General features: G+C 43.4%; 1 protein-coding gene across 1 annotated transcript in view; it reads left to right on the forward strand.

Moving 5' to 3' along the window:
* The window catches only part of SPG11 (spastic paraplegia 11 (autosomal recessive)), a gene marked incomplete at its 5' end in the record, with an annotated part of 46,782 nt that extends 33,773 nt beyond the window's left edge, over positions 1 to 13,009 (forward strand). The window contains 10 exons of the mRNA XM_019533196.1: positions 67 to 209; positions 1,730 to 1,928; positions 2,524 to 2,661; positions 5,198 to 5,331; positions 6,018 to 6,125; positions 6,799 to 6,967; positions 7,996 to 8,084; positions 8,669 to 8,824; positions 9,608 to 9,759; positions 12,065 to 13,009. Of these exons, the coding sequence (XP_019388741.1) occupies positions 67 to 209; positions 1,730 to 1,928; positions 2,524 to 2,661; positions 5,198 to 5,331; positions 6,018 to 6,125; positions 6,799 to 6,967; positions 7,996 to 8,084; positions 8,669 to 8,824; positions 9,608 to 9,759; positions 12,065 to 12,245 (1,469 nt within the window). The remainder of the gene's footprint in view (positions 1 to 66; positions 210 to 1,729; positions 1,929 to 2,523; positions 2,662 to 5,197; positions 5,332 to 6,017; positions 6,126 to 6,798; positions 6,968 to 7,995; positions 8,085 to 8,668; positions 8,825 to 9,607; positions 9,760 to 12,064) is intronic.
* Between the last annotated feature and the right edge of the window lie 1,719 nt (positions 13,010 to 14,728).

Below are 14,728 nucleotides of genomic sequence, written 5' to 3' on the forward strand. Positions count from 1 at the left end.
ACTGTTTTTACTAGTGTCTGCTTATGTGCTTTGAGAGATGTCCTTGTTAATGTTCATTGTTTCTAGCCTCAAGCTTAGAAAATTGGTCATTTGTTGTGGTCCCATCTCCAGACGATCAAGTTATTCTCAATCTGAAGACTATAATAGATGAATGCGTTCATGGCAGAAACTACTGCAGACAAGTCCTCTGCTTGTATGAACTTTCCAAGGTAAGTGTTCAGTAATGTTTTACTGGGACTGCAGTGGTTTGCCTCAAGCTGTCCCAGAGGTGTATGGAGAATAAATCTATTGTGAGCCCACAGAATGATTTACCTGCAAGCTGCTGCATATTGCAGCAAAATACCAGGCAAAAATTACTGATTGGTAGCATGGTCCAGTGCTCAGGTGAATCCTGGGTGCTGTAAAGCATGGAACTAAACCAAGCCATGTAGATTCCCTGTCTGACATCATTAAACTTGGTTTTGATCTGCCTCTGTCTGATTGGTATCTTGAATGTAAAGTGCTTCTCAGTTAGAGATTTCTAGGCCCAAATTCGGTGTTGTCCTCCACACCTGCAAAAGGCTCAAAAGCATTCAAAGCTTGAGGAGATAGCAGCAGTGCTTGAGGCCCAGCACAGAAACACCCTCTATGCTCTTTCTGCTCCAGCACATCTGCAAAAGGTGCCAATTCTAGGGGGAAAGGCAGTAAGTCCATGTGCTCTGCTGATCAGCTGGACCAAAACCATGTGTGGCAGAAATAGAAGGCTCTGCTTCTTTTCATATGACCTTCACCAGTTGTAGCCAGCTCAGTCATTGCTTTGGCTGTGCCTATAGGGTTTTGGGGGTGGAGAGTAAATCTGATAGGTGAAGTGAAAACTTCTGCACGGATCTTAGTCAAACAAAACGAAGTCCAGTTTTTTGGAAGGCAGTAAGGTTTCCTTGATCATTTTGGTGTGTCATTACGTTGAATCCCCATAGTTTCATAGTAGTTAGGGGTCAGAAGGGACCTAAGTTGATCATCTGTCTGACCCCCCGCCACTGGCCGGAGCACATGCTGGGATCACACAACCCCAGACAGGTGATCATCCAACCTCTTTTTGAATTTACCCAAGGTAGGAGTGAGGACCACTTCCCTAGCCACCCTAACAGTGAAATAGTGCATCCTAATCTCTAACCTGAACCTATTCTCGAGCAGCTTCTGGCCATTGTTCCTTGTCACCCTAGGTGCTGCTGGGGGGAATATAGGACCCTTCCTATTTGCTGCTGATCTCCCCTAACAAGTTTGTAGCCGTTGCTCAGCTTGTGTTTAATTGTGTGTTTGCATGGCTTAATTGCTTTCCTGAATCAGACCCTTAATACATCTACAAATCATGGTACTGTTAAATGTAACTAATCCATCTATACCAGTTTTCAAAACTGAATTTCATCTGCCTCGCATTGACTCTTCTACACGACAGTGTGTTGTTAGTGTACATCCTGAGTTATCCAAATCCCTTTGGAAAGCACCGGTTTTCCTGTTGGTAAGTGAAACAGTTACAAGTTATATATCAAAGTTAAGAACAGAGCTGCTGCATGAAATGAAACATAAAAAGGAACAGTTTGTTACACAACAGCAACAGTTACAAGTTAGTAAAAAAATGTTGCTGTTCAGATAAGAGGGTTCTGCAAATGGAGGACAGTAGTACTCTACCCCACCTGGCACTGGCGTTTTTCCCTATGTACCATGTTTAAATATCTTCTGTGCTGCTTAGGAACTGAATTGCTCCTACAGTGAAATATCAGCCCAGGATTCTGAAAAGGTGCTTCGAGCAATCCTGTCATCCCAGCAGCCTGACAGATGCAAGAAGGCCCAGGTGTTCATCACAACGCAGGGTCTCCAGGCCGAAACTGTGGCAGAACTTGTGGCTGAAGAAATCACACAAGAATTACTGGCATCTTCTGAAGAAAAAGGTGATGGTGTCTGTTTTCTTCTGCTTTTAATCCCGTGTTTTGTTGATTTAATCAAGGTTTTTTTAAGATAATAAAAAACCATAATTTACAATGGCAAAAAAAGGTCCTGTTTTATTTATTTATTTTTTTTAATTGGCAAGTCATGCTCTTTGTAACCCCCAGCAGGCTGATTTCAAGGAAGATTCCTCCGTTGTTATGATTATGATGATGGTAGTTGTTGTTGTTGTTATTATTTTTACATAGCCAAATATGGGAGGGTGGCCTGCATTTTTAAAAGGTTTTTTAATGAATAACAGGGTTATTTTGCTAAGTACTGTGACTTGTCTTGAATTGTTTTCTGCAGCTGGGTTAGTTTTTGCTGTGACAGTCACAGGATTTTCCATCTTTGCCATGAATGACAGCCAGCCTTAATTTTATGATCTGGCAAAGAGAAGAGCTGAGTCTTAAGCATTAAAGATTGGACTGAGAGAGTCTCTTTGGATCACATAATTTCGACCCCTGCATCAGGAAGACACTGCACTAAGTTTTTCATAACATTGTTAACCTTTCGTCCAAGAGCAACTTTTGCTTATGACAACTCTCTGTGTATGCACAGGGCAAAAGCAGCTTCTGAACCCAGCAGATGAGAGTCAGGCATTCCTACAGTTGGCCAAGTTGTGCCAGGATCGCACATTGGTTGGCATGAAATTGCTGGATAAAGTTTCATCTGTGCCACGTGGGGAGCTATCAGGCAGTAAGTAAATAGCAAACAATAATTTTTGTAACTGTACAGGCAGCTCTACTAGTTCGCCTAATGCACTCACACTGACAGGAGTTTGGGGCTGCATGACACATCATGTAGAGTTTGGACCCACCGCCAATTATCCATTACTGATTTATTCCTGAAAATCCCAAAATGTATTAAATAGATATTTAAAAATGTATGACCATGAATCAACCCTAGTGTAAGAGCTCAGTGCATCCATGCATCAATACATTATAAACAATACATGAATATTGTGGGCCCTTGTTGCCAAGAAGGCTAACAGCATCCTGGGCTGCATTGGTAGGAGCGTTGCCAGCAGATAGAGGGCAGTGATTCTTCCCCTCTATTCTGCACTGGGGAGGCCACATCTGGAGTCCTGCATCCAGTTTTGGGCCCCCCATAACAGAAAGGATGTGGACACATTGGAGAGAGTCCAGTGGAAGGTAACGAAAATGGTTGGGGGGCTAGGGGACATGACTGGTGAGGAGAGGCTGAGGGAACTGGGCTTGAGTCTGGAGAAGAGAAGACCAAGGTGGGATTTGATACCAGCCTTCATTTCCCTGCAGGGGGTTGCAGAGAGGATGGAGCTGAACTTTTCTCAGTGGGGGCAGATGACAGAAGAAGAAGAAAAGCTAGGGTTAAGGTTACACAACCTGTATTTATCCATTTTTCTCAGAGGGGCATCCATTATTTATGAAGAACCTTCTTTGCTCACTACTGGCTGGTTACTGAAAAATATCTTGGCTGCATTTTGAAGCTTAATTATATCATCTCCATGAATGAAGAGCTACACAATATAAGAGACAAAGGTTTTAGCCAGAGATGACCTGTTTATTTTTAGAATCACAGAAAATGAGGATTGGTCCAACCTCCTGCTCAAAGCAGGACCAGCCCCAGCTACATCATCCTAGCTAAGGCTTTGTCTAGCCAGGTCTTAAACACCTCCAAGGATGGAGACTGCACCACCTCTCTGGGGAGCCTGTTTTAGTGCTTTACTACCCTCCTTGTGGCAGTTTTTCCTAATATCTAACTTCAAGTACACTGAGTAGGGATTATACGTAGCTGAGATAATGTTATTTGGGAACACACACTTGGGTAAAGTTAAGATTGCCAGTGTAATACCATAGTCAAGCGTACACACCAAAATTGCCTTTTCCTAAAATTCTTAAAAAAACAAAGTCAGGGTAAGCTACCAAAAATTAAGCCATTTCCCCACTTCTGTACAACTTTTCATTAGCCTTCTCACCCTGCTGGATTTGTGCTGGGACCCAACCCTAGCGTAGCCCCAATTCTGTTGTGTTACAGAAGGCTTGATATAGAAGCACTGATGTTTTCATGCTGATAACTGAACTTCATCACTGATGAAAAGTTCCAGGGAACGTTCTGTCAGTTCTGTAACTTTCTAGAGTGTGTTGGAGCAGAGCAATGCTTCAAATGTGAACAGTCACTCAAAGTTTTAAACTGTGCTAGTTGCATGATGGGACAGGTTTGTTTGAGTTTGTGATGCCTCTGACAATGCTGTGTTTCTGTCCATTTTATACTACATAATAAACAGTGTATGTAGCCTTGAGTGAGTTACAGTTCAGCAGGTGGTTCACTGGTTGCACTATGGAAATGCACAGCAGTTATTCTTGGACCAATACCCTGATGTGTATTGTATATTCAAACTGATTTTTATTTTTAAAAGATTTTGTAAATTTGATAGTAATTTCACTGCGTAACTGGTTGAGAAGCAACATTGAAATTGGGTTAGCTGTGTAATTGCAGCATGTAAAGGACAGTTGGCTTCCTACCTCATCCTGTCTGCTCAGGTCTGGAATGAGAGAGCATCCCCATCCCTGCCATCTCTTTGTATCCCCACACCCTTGAAAATATGGTGAATTCCTTTGCCTCCCACTTTCAGAGACTGCAGTAGTGATGAGCATTGTCCTACAGTACTGAATGCATAGAGAGGACCTTGGCCCCAGTGTAAAGCACGCTGCATTCTGCTTCGGGATCCTGCCACACTAATCAGCAAAACACCTGCTTGTTCTGAGATCTACAAACGCATTCACTGCATTTAATCCATTCATTCTGGCTCTGAGAACTCAGTCCATCCTAAACATCACTCAGTAGATCAAAGTTAGGAGAGGGGTCTTAGAACGTAGATGTGGAGTTTCAGGCTTTGTATTTTAAAACAGATCTGATTTGGCATGATGGTTGGTGTTGGAGGGTAGAAGGAGGCAATTGATTGTGTATTTGTCAGGCAGTTTCTTTTCCTTTCATGCATGGTATTAACCTTGCAGAAAATAATCCAGGGGACCAGATTCTAATGCAGAGTGGAAGACCAGACTTGACTCTGTGTGCATTTACAGAACCTGTGACCTATCAAGCTGCTCAGGTTTAATGCCTGACATGTTCAGTTCAGTCTTACTGTCTGTGACTAGAAAAGTTCCAAATCATTTGCAGAGTTGGCACCACCTTTAAAAATGCAGCCACTTGCTTCTTCATCTTATTGAAGCACTTGGATTCTCTTGTTCTTTAGCTACAGAGCTGCTGATTTTGGCCCATAATTGCTTTAGTCTGACGTGTCATATGGAAGGAATTACTAGAGTCCTGCAAGCTGCTCGGCTTCTCACTGATGAACACTTGGCGCCTAATGAGGAGTACAGCCTTGTGGTACGTAGCTGTCATACCCTAATTCCCCCCCCCACCCCATTTCCTCCCCAACTCAGTAAAAGGCTCTTCATGTAACAGTGGCACAAAATGATACAGCATAAAAGATCAAGGGGCCTAGGTGGCTTCTGGAATTTGAAATCTTTTTACCATTTATTTTTCTTTCTCGTAATAAGATTATAAAGAGATTCCTATAGTTAGTTTAACAGTTTGGACTGTCTCAAAACAGGCCAAGCTCCTTAAAGTAGCTATCCTTATGTATGATGGCTCTTTGGTTTGATAGTCAGCTGCAAGTGGCCAGCTGTCCACACCCTTTGGCCAGTTGACGAAGCTTGCCGGAGAAATGGCAGAAGCTGTAGCAGACTGACGAGGAGATCTAGCTTGTGGAGTTTAGTGATCACATATTGCTCTATTAAGTAGTTCACGTTACAAAGCCAACAGGCACCTCCTATCACTGCCCGCAGAAGGCCTACCAGAGTGAAGATGACCATGCTAATGACATGAAATGTCCTTCCAGACTGGAATCGCTAGAGAGGGCTAAAAAGCTCCCTGCATGGTTAGTGTTTGCTGGAAATCTCTGTTTTAGAAATGGTGATCCTTTTAGCTGTATTTAAACTGGCATAGACTAACCCTACAGCAAAGGCAGGTTTTCCCACATCACTCTGATCTTCGTATTTTTCTCTCTAAAGGTCCGGCTCCTCACTGGCATTGGCAGATATAATGAAATGACATACATATTTGATCTGCTGCATGAGAAACATTATTTTGAAGTGCTGATGAGAAAAAAATTAGACCCGGTAGGTCTGATGGTGGAGGGGAAACAACAAAGGGTGGGGATGGTGTGCACATGTGCATGCACACACACATATGTGCATTCATGTGTTAGACAGGTAAACTTTAATCTGTCATTGACAGTAACTAGGAAGCTTTTATTTTTACCTATACTCAAATTATAATCTATACTGCATGTCTTCAGTTGTGATTTGTTTTCAACCACCATTTATTAATGAAATCTTTTTACCATTTATTTTTCTTTCTCCTAATAAGATTATAAAGAGATTCCTATAGTTAGTTTAACAGTTTGGACTGTCTCAAAACAGGCCATGCTCCTTAATGATCATTTTCTGACAAAAAAATTGCAACCATTTCACTTGGCAGCAGAAAGTTGGAGGCCTCCTTATATTGTGTGTGTGATTGGACATTTAATATCAGAGGTTGCTGACTTTAAAACTGGTGACTCTTACCTGCCAGATAGCAGCAAATTTATGAAAACTAATCAATAGCTTATTTTATGTCTTTAATACACCAGTTATATTCCCATTATGTTTTGAAGTGTATAAAAGAGACTCAAGGTAGCATGGTGATCTTGCTTGAAAATTGTACAGGATTTTGTTTTGTTTGCAAGCTCCAAAATGCAAAGCAAATATAAACTCTTCAAGTATCTGTCCTGATATTGGTCCTTCCTAACAGAGTGGAACGCTGAAGACAGCTCTGCTGGACTACATAAAGCGTTGTCGCCCGGGGGACAGCGAAAAGCACAACATGATAGCCCTGTGCTTCAGCATGTGTCGAGAAATTGGAGAGAATCATGAAGCAGCTGCCTGTATACAGCTGAAACTCATTGAATCTCAGCTTTGGGGTGAGTGGAAGTTCTGGAACCAAGACTATGTGAATGTTTGCGCGTAGCTTCTAGGAACACATTGGATTGCTGTGCATGATCGGAAATTGGCCAAATTCAACATTTTTCTTTGAAGGCATCACAGATCATTGCATACATAGAGGTATGGCTGGGAGATACCCTTCTGATGGCTTGTCCTAGTGGCTGCAGCATTAAAAGTCCCTTCCACTTCAGCAAGGTGCACTGCGTGATCCCACTAGCTAAATGCTGGGCTCTTCTCTGACAGCACATTGTCTGGCTGCTTTCCTCTTCCAAAAAGCCCTGGTGGTTCCTGGTACCTGTGCTGTTGGAACACCCCTTACCACCACTGATGTAGCTACAGACATGCTGATCTGCATTTATGCAGTGTTCAAAAAATTGAACTTTTGTGGTGCAACAGTAAACCTCCCTAAGCAGGCTACATGAATGCCTAAAGGGTTCTTTACTTCTGCCCCTAATGCCACAGTGAATGGTGCGTGTTGGGAGTTCATAAAATCATAGAGCCGTGAGGCCAGCAGGGAGCTCCAGAGGTCACATCTAGTCCAATCTCTGCCTGAGGCAGGATCAGCCCTGTCCAAACCATCCTATACAGGTTGACATAAGACATAACACCTGAACCTGCAGGGGGACGGTGGCAGCAACTGTCCTGCTGCTGCAAAGGTTGTTAATATACACTCAAGAGTTGCTCTGGAACACAAACTAATGTCATTAAGGAATCAAAGACAAGTTATGCTGAATGTTTTTCTTGACTTGGTTAGCTGACCAAAGCACATGGAAGTTACAAACTTGCCTTCAGAACTTTTGATCGGGTTCCTACAGTGGCTTTGTGTTTTGTCTGTGCATTGCAGAGCAGCTTCTTGTGTCAGGCTAGAATTGGTGCATTGTGGTCTGTTATGGCTAGAAGTGACTAGTTTCAGATTTCAAATGCACTACAAAATTTGTTTTGGGTGTGCTGTGCCCTGTAGCTACACATGCCTTGGGTCCTTGTTTCACATCTCTTTCCATTTCAGAAGAGTCTCTCCAAGATGTGCCAAATTTAAAGAAACTGTTGATGAAAGCTCTGACTCTCTTTATTGATGCAGCAGAAAGTTATTCCAAGGTGAGCTGGCATGGAATTCAAGCTTTGTAATGTGTTGGCTTTCAGTGCCACCCAAGGAGGGGTCAGAAGTGGCTTTAGGTTGAACGGAAACGGCCAGTAGCATCTCCTCGGGGGTGACCCGTGAGGAGCCATCCTGACCTGAAACAGCACCTGGGATGTGCCATGTTGCAGTGCAGCAGCAAAAGATCCTGATGAAGAGGCGGCAGTTCTCTCAACCTGGCTGACAAAATGATCACTCAGTCACGGACTGCGCACTGCTCCCTGATCATCTTAACATCTTGGGTGGAATGGAGGAGGAGAGGGGAGGAGGAGTTGACTTGGTGCTGAGCTAGTAGCTTTAAAGTAGGAGTGGTGACAGTGTTGCAGACTGGCTTCTGATTTTTATGGTGAACGTCATTTGATGGGTGGAGCTTCTTATAAGAATACGGCCAGGTGGACTGAGTGATCAGAGAAGCTGCAGTGGTTTACAAGGCAAAGTACTGACAGGCTCCAAAGCCTGCAGAGCCACGCTCAGGGACTGGCATCCTGGCTTCCTTGTAGGAACATTATTTCAGGAGCTAGGTTTTGCTTCTTTTTGACTCTAGGATTCCTGTGTCCGCCAGTCCTTACGCTGCAACAGACTGACAAAATTGATAACTCTCCAGCTTCATTTTCTGAACACAAATCAGAGCACGATGCTAATCAACCTGAACCGACAGCACCTCATGGATTGCATCATGTCCTTGCCTAGGTTCTACCAGGTAAAGTAGCTGAGTGAGAGAAGCTGCGTGCTCCTGCTGTCCTGTGGACACTGCCAAGACTCCCAAGGTGAAATGCTGCTTCAGGTACTGAGAATAAAGCCAGATGTTGGTGGTGACTAAGTTACAGGCAAGCAAGATCACCACCTGCAGCACCAGGACAGGCAGGCAGTGGGAACAGGTGTTTTCTCAGCTCCTCTGACTCACTTGAAGCAGTTCATTCAGAGAAAGCAGCTCCACAGAAACAAAGGGGGACTTTAGTTACAGAGAACAAATGGCTTCTTTATTACTGCAGCCACAGCAACATCTTAAAGTCCGCGTCTTTGGCTTTCAGATTCAAAGATCAGTTCTCCCAACAAAGTGTTCTTTTGTATGGCACCTGGTCTTTGTCGTTAGGTCTTGTCCTGGCAGCCTGTTACGTGTCACATGCCACCTCCTTCCTCTCCTCTCCTCTCCCTACTCTTAGGGCCCCAAACTGCTCAAAGTTCCTATTCAAATCAGATTTTCTAGGCCTTAATTTTCGGTCCTCTGTTTCTTTACTGCCCATCACAAGTATGTCCTACCTTATTTTCTTATACTTCATAGTGCCCCCTGCATTTCTCTTGAAGGATGACTTAGGGGGAAAACACAATACAGGGGCAGGACTCAAAGCTGTGACTGCATTTTTTGCCAGAGAACATATAAAAGCAGGAAGAACCCTTGTGGCTGAAAAGCTTTTACCAGTGCAAACAGCTTAATTACAACCCAACCTAGTCAGTAATTTCTGGCAATCTTTCTTTCTCCTAGGCTGCTATCGTGGCTGAGGCTTATGACTTTGTTCCAGACTGGGCTGAAGTTCTGTATCAACAAGTGATTATTAAAGGTGACTTCAATTATCTAGAAGAATTCAAACAACAAAGGTTACTCAAAGCTAATGTGTTTGAGGAGATTGCTAAAAAGTAAGTATTTCTACAGCCCAAATTCCTTTCCATCTTCAGGAAGCGTGGTTTTAAATTCTAAAATACTTCATAGAATCATAGAAGTAGGGTTGGAAGGGACCTTGTAGATCTTCAAGTCTGACCTCCTGCCTGGGCAGGAGAAAAACTGGGCTCAAATGAGTCCAGCCAGGTAGGCATCAAGCCTCTTCTTAAACACCCCCAGGGTAGGAGCCAGCACCGCTTCCCTTGCAAGTTGGTTCCAGATCCTAGCCACCCTAACATTGAAGTAGTTCTTATGGAAGTCTAATCTAAACCTCCTCTCCAACAACTTGTGGCCATTATTCCTTGTTATGCCGGGGGGCACCAGGGGAAACAAGGTCTCTCCCAAACCCTTCTGGTCCCCCCTAGTGAGTTTATAGATGGTCATCAGGTCCCCACTCAGCCTACTCTTGTGAAGGCTGAACAGGTTCAGGTCCCGCAGTGTCTCACTGTACGGTCTGCCCTGTTGTCCCCGGATCATGCAGGTGGCCTCCTCTGGACCCTCTCCATGTTGTCCACATCCCTCCTGAAGTGGGGCACACAGAACTGGACGCAATACTCCAGCTGCGGCCTGACCAGTGTCGCACAGAGGGGGAGGATCACCTCCTGGGCTCTACTTGAGATGCACCTGTGGATGCACGACAAGGTCCAGTTAGCCCTGCCAACCGTGACCTCGCGTTGTCGGCCCATCATTCATCTTGGAGTCAATAATGACTCCAAGATCCCTTTCTGCCTCTGTGCTCTCAAGAAGGGAGTTTCCCATCTTATAAGTGTGCTGCTGGTTACTACTGCCCAATTGCAGCACCCTGCACTTGTCAGTATCTGTCAGTATAGACAAATACTGCATAGAGACAATAACTCCTTGGGCTTCACTGGGGAAGAGCAGCCTCCAACAGCTCTAGTTGCAGGTACAGACTTTATTTATTGCAACAGTGCTGAAGACGTTCACATGCCCACAGCTTTTCAGAACTGCATGTTTAAACCTGGCTTAGATCTTCATCTGTATTCTTTGCACTGCACCTCAAGGGTATGTTGGTAGAGTCTAGTCCAGTCTGCACCTACCTTCTGTAAGATTAGAACAACTCAGAACTGTTGAGAAACTGCAAGAGGGGAAGGTATGTCAGGTGGGTTGTGTGCTGCTTGAAGTTGGATTCCTGTGCCACAGACTTTCTGCAGGAGGGTCAGCAAGCTACGTGAAGTCTCTGTTTTCCCCATCAGTAAAAGTGATAGCATTACTAAACCTAGCATAGGACATCAGGTGAGTTTGGGATGTGAAGGACTTTGGCTGTGGCTTAAAAGCAGTGTTGGGGTGGCAGCAACATCAGAGTTCTCCAGACCCCTCTGTGCTCCTGGGGGAAGGATCTATGTGGTGTGTGTGGCACTGAGGTACTTTCTACACATGGGCACAGATAAGAGGTGGTACTGCTCTTCAGTCCAGACTGTTAATGTGATAGAGAGAAAACCCAGCAGAGCTTGGGACTTTTTAGATCAGTGGTTCTTAACCTTTTTGGACTCAAGGCACCCCTGCATAACTTTTGTGAATCCTACAGCACCAAATTCAAAAACAAGTGTATATATTGCAGTGCTTACCCCCTTGCAGAGGGGCTGAGCAATCATTCAGGTAGGGCTCAAGCCTGATCCTGCATTTATCTACTTAGCTTCTCTCCTCACACATTTATGGCACCTTTCAAAAGATCCATGGGCACCCTGGTTGAGAATCACTGCTCTAGATACTGGTCAGTTTGCATTCTTTAATAAAGTGCCTTATTTTCAAACAACTGACCCTCTAGGTCAGTGGTCTCCAAACTTTTTTGATCACGCACCCCTATCAGTAAAAATTTTTTGAGCACACGCCCCCCAATATATATATATTTATATTCGTGCACCCCATCAGTAAGATTTTTTGAGCACTTACCTCCAATATATGTATATTTATATAAATATAAATAGAAGTTCTAATATTTTCTTCCTGCACCCCAGTGGATTGTCTTGCGCACTCCACTTTGGAGACCACTGCTCTAGGTGATGGTGAAGCAAAACCTGATCCCTAAGAATGCACCCAGGCTGTTTCCTACCTTCCCAATGAGTTTTTCTGCTCCCTAGTCCCAAGACACTCGACTGGGATGGTGTAGTCAGGGATGGTTTTGCCCTGAGCAGGGGCTAGACTAGATGGCTTCATGAGGCCCCTTCCCGCCCTACTTCCCTAGGATCCCATGAGAGCGCCGAAATTCTCTCTCTACAAGGACTGACTTCTCTCCTTCTAATGCAACGTGAAATTCTGTTTCAGGCTCAAACAGCACCAGCCTACTGAGGCTGCTCTGAAAAACCTGAAGAAATTACTGACCTACTGCGAAGACATCTATCTGTACTACAAATTGGCATACGATAACAAGTTCTATGATGTGGTAAATATGCTTCTGAAGGATGCCCAGACTGGCTGCTGTCTAAATGACATGCTGGCAAATTAGATTCCATGCTGAGAGATGAAGAATCTACCTGGCAGCAGTCCCATGACTTGTGCTGGTTACCTTTCTTTAACAGACTAATCATGTCTGACTAACTTATCTTTAGATCACCTGTTTAGTTAACACAGTATGTGGGATAAGATTGTGATTTTGCTACATGTGGGTTACCAGAAGAATCTCAGCCTTATTTTGACTGTCCCTGAAGCTGTGTTCTCAAAATACCTGCTGGGCTTTTAATTGCCAGTCAGTCCAAAATGACTTGTTTGGCTAACAGAGATGTAGGGAGTTTGACTTGAGTGGGAACAGCATCCAAGCCTCACATGAAAAAAATTCACAAATGCTAAGAAGGATTTGTCCTGTCGTAGAATTGTTGTTTGGATGGTATGCTTGAACTGAGCACACGATCAAACATTTATAACTGCTTTTTATTTATGATCAAAATGATCTTCCTGGGCCCTGGAATGCCAGCCAAACTCAGTGTTCATGCTAGTCTCTTGGCTTGCTCTAAAACCTTCAAAGGACATTCCTCCATTGCTACACACAAGTGAGTTAATTTCAATCTGATGTAAGGTCTGCAGCAGTGCTGTACCACAGCCGGTGGCAAGAATGGACTGTTTATATTCCCAATCAGATCAGTATTTACCAGGGGTCAGTGTTGGTCCTGGGCACTCTATGTAATGAAACAAAAGAGAATTTACTACATTAAAGTGAAACTTGTATTTGTGCAGGCACAGTATTGAACTCTAATAAATTTTCTATTCCTAGTATATAGTTGTTTTGAATTGTAAAATGAATAATTTTCAACCTTCTGGCATAGGCACTATGTACCTAAACAACTCCTGAAGATGGTCAAATGTCTGGTTGTCATATCCCAGAGCCCCTGAATTTTGACAGTACTTGCAAAGTGGAAGAGTTTGACAAAGAATCCTCTGTCAGGAGGCCCTGATGGGTAAGAGTTCCTCAGGCAGGCAAAGGATTTCTACCGAGATTTCCATCATAAATGTAATCACTGGTTTCTTGGGTATAAAGGAATGCCATTACCTGCTACTACTGCCCATATTTTCCAAAAAAAAAAAAAAAACAGTGAATGTAGAGCAGAGATGTGAATCTCTAACAATTGCTAGGGGACAGCTCAGTGTTCTTAAGGAACTGGGGCATCTAAATCTAGAACAAAGCTTTGGTTAGAAAACTGCAAGCCCTTTTAAAAATGATAATTAAGAAGGGGGATAATTTTTGTGATCGAAGAGAACAGGGGTGTGGAGGTTGTGACTTAGATTGAATGCTGCTGTTTACCTTGGAAGACCAGCATCTAGTGATATTTGTCTCAACACAAACAGAAAAGCTTCCAACCAACCCAGCGTGCAAGTGACAACTTCAGCGATTGGCCAACTGGGAGTTCCAACTTGGGCAGTCCACCAGAAACGAGACACTGGCAAAGAAGATACTTTCTTGAAAGTCCTATATCCAGCACACTGGATATCTGCTACTTCCTTTAACGCATTGGGGAAAACTGTGGCTCTAGGATGTGCATTACCTTCACTACAACAGCATCTTGGTTTGACAGAGTTGTTAAGTCTTGCAGCCCATGGATTTAACTAAGTTTGTGAGTACTCCCCATGGACTTCAGTAGAGATGAATGTAAAGAGAGGAGTAATCCTGTAGTTTGACACACCATAGATTAAAAAAAAAAAACCCAAAAACCACACTATCAAACTGATTGCAAAACACAGCCAGCTGTTCCTGCTATAACGGACAGTGGTGAAAAAGGAGTGTAGTCTTTAGCTGTTTTTCTAACTGAAATAAGTGGTGATGGCAGGCTTGTGAACACAGGACATTATTTCACACTTCCTTTACTGCGCGATTTTTTTTAAGAGGTCAACTTTTTGGAGCAGAACCCGTACCTGTACCATGAATGGTAAAAGTAATTAGTAAGAATTCAGGTTCCTGAGCATAATTTTGCAACAAGGAGTTGTTGGCTTCATCGGTAAGGCCTGGCTAAGCTTTATTTGGCTTTTATTGTGAAAATAAAATTGAAAAAGTGTAAATTAACAGCCTCAACTGTCAGTCACTTCATGCAGTTCAGTGAGTTGGTCTTAGTTGTAAAACACAAAATTCATTCAGTTTTTAGAACCAGCTACTTGCTAAGTACTGCACAACAGTAAAACCAGACACTCATTAAAACTAATGAACCGATAAATTCAAAGAACAAAAAAATTAAAGCGATTAAGAGAAGCCATCCCTTATTCAAAACTCACTCAAGCTTAAAAAGGGACCAGTTTAACTAAAAAGATCGTAGGTGGAGCTAGAATAGAGACAAAGTGTCTAACAAGTCAAGTGTGTGGAATTTCATAGATTTCATAGACATATTAGGGCTGGAAGGGACCTCGGGAGATCATCAAGTCCAGCCCCCTGCCCAAAGGGCAGGAAGTCAGCTGGGGTCATAGGATCCCAGCAAGATAAGCATCCAATTTACTCTTGAAGGTGTT

Source organism: Crocodylus porosus, unplaced genomic scaffold, assembly GCF_001723895.1.
Source record: "Crocodylus porosus isolate Cpor-Errol unplaced genomic scaffold, CroPor_comp1, whole genome shotgun sequence".
NCBI classification, from domain to species: Eukaryota; Metazoa; Chordata; order Crocodylia; family Crocodylidae; genus Crocodylus; species Crocodylus porosus.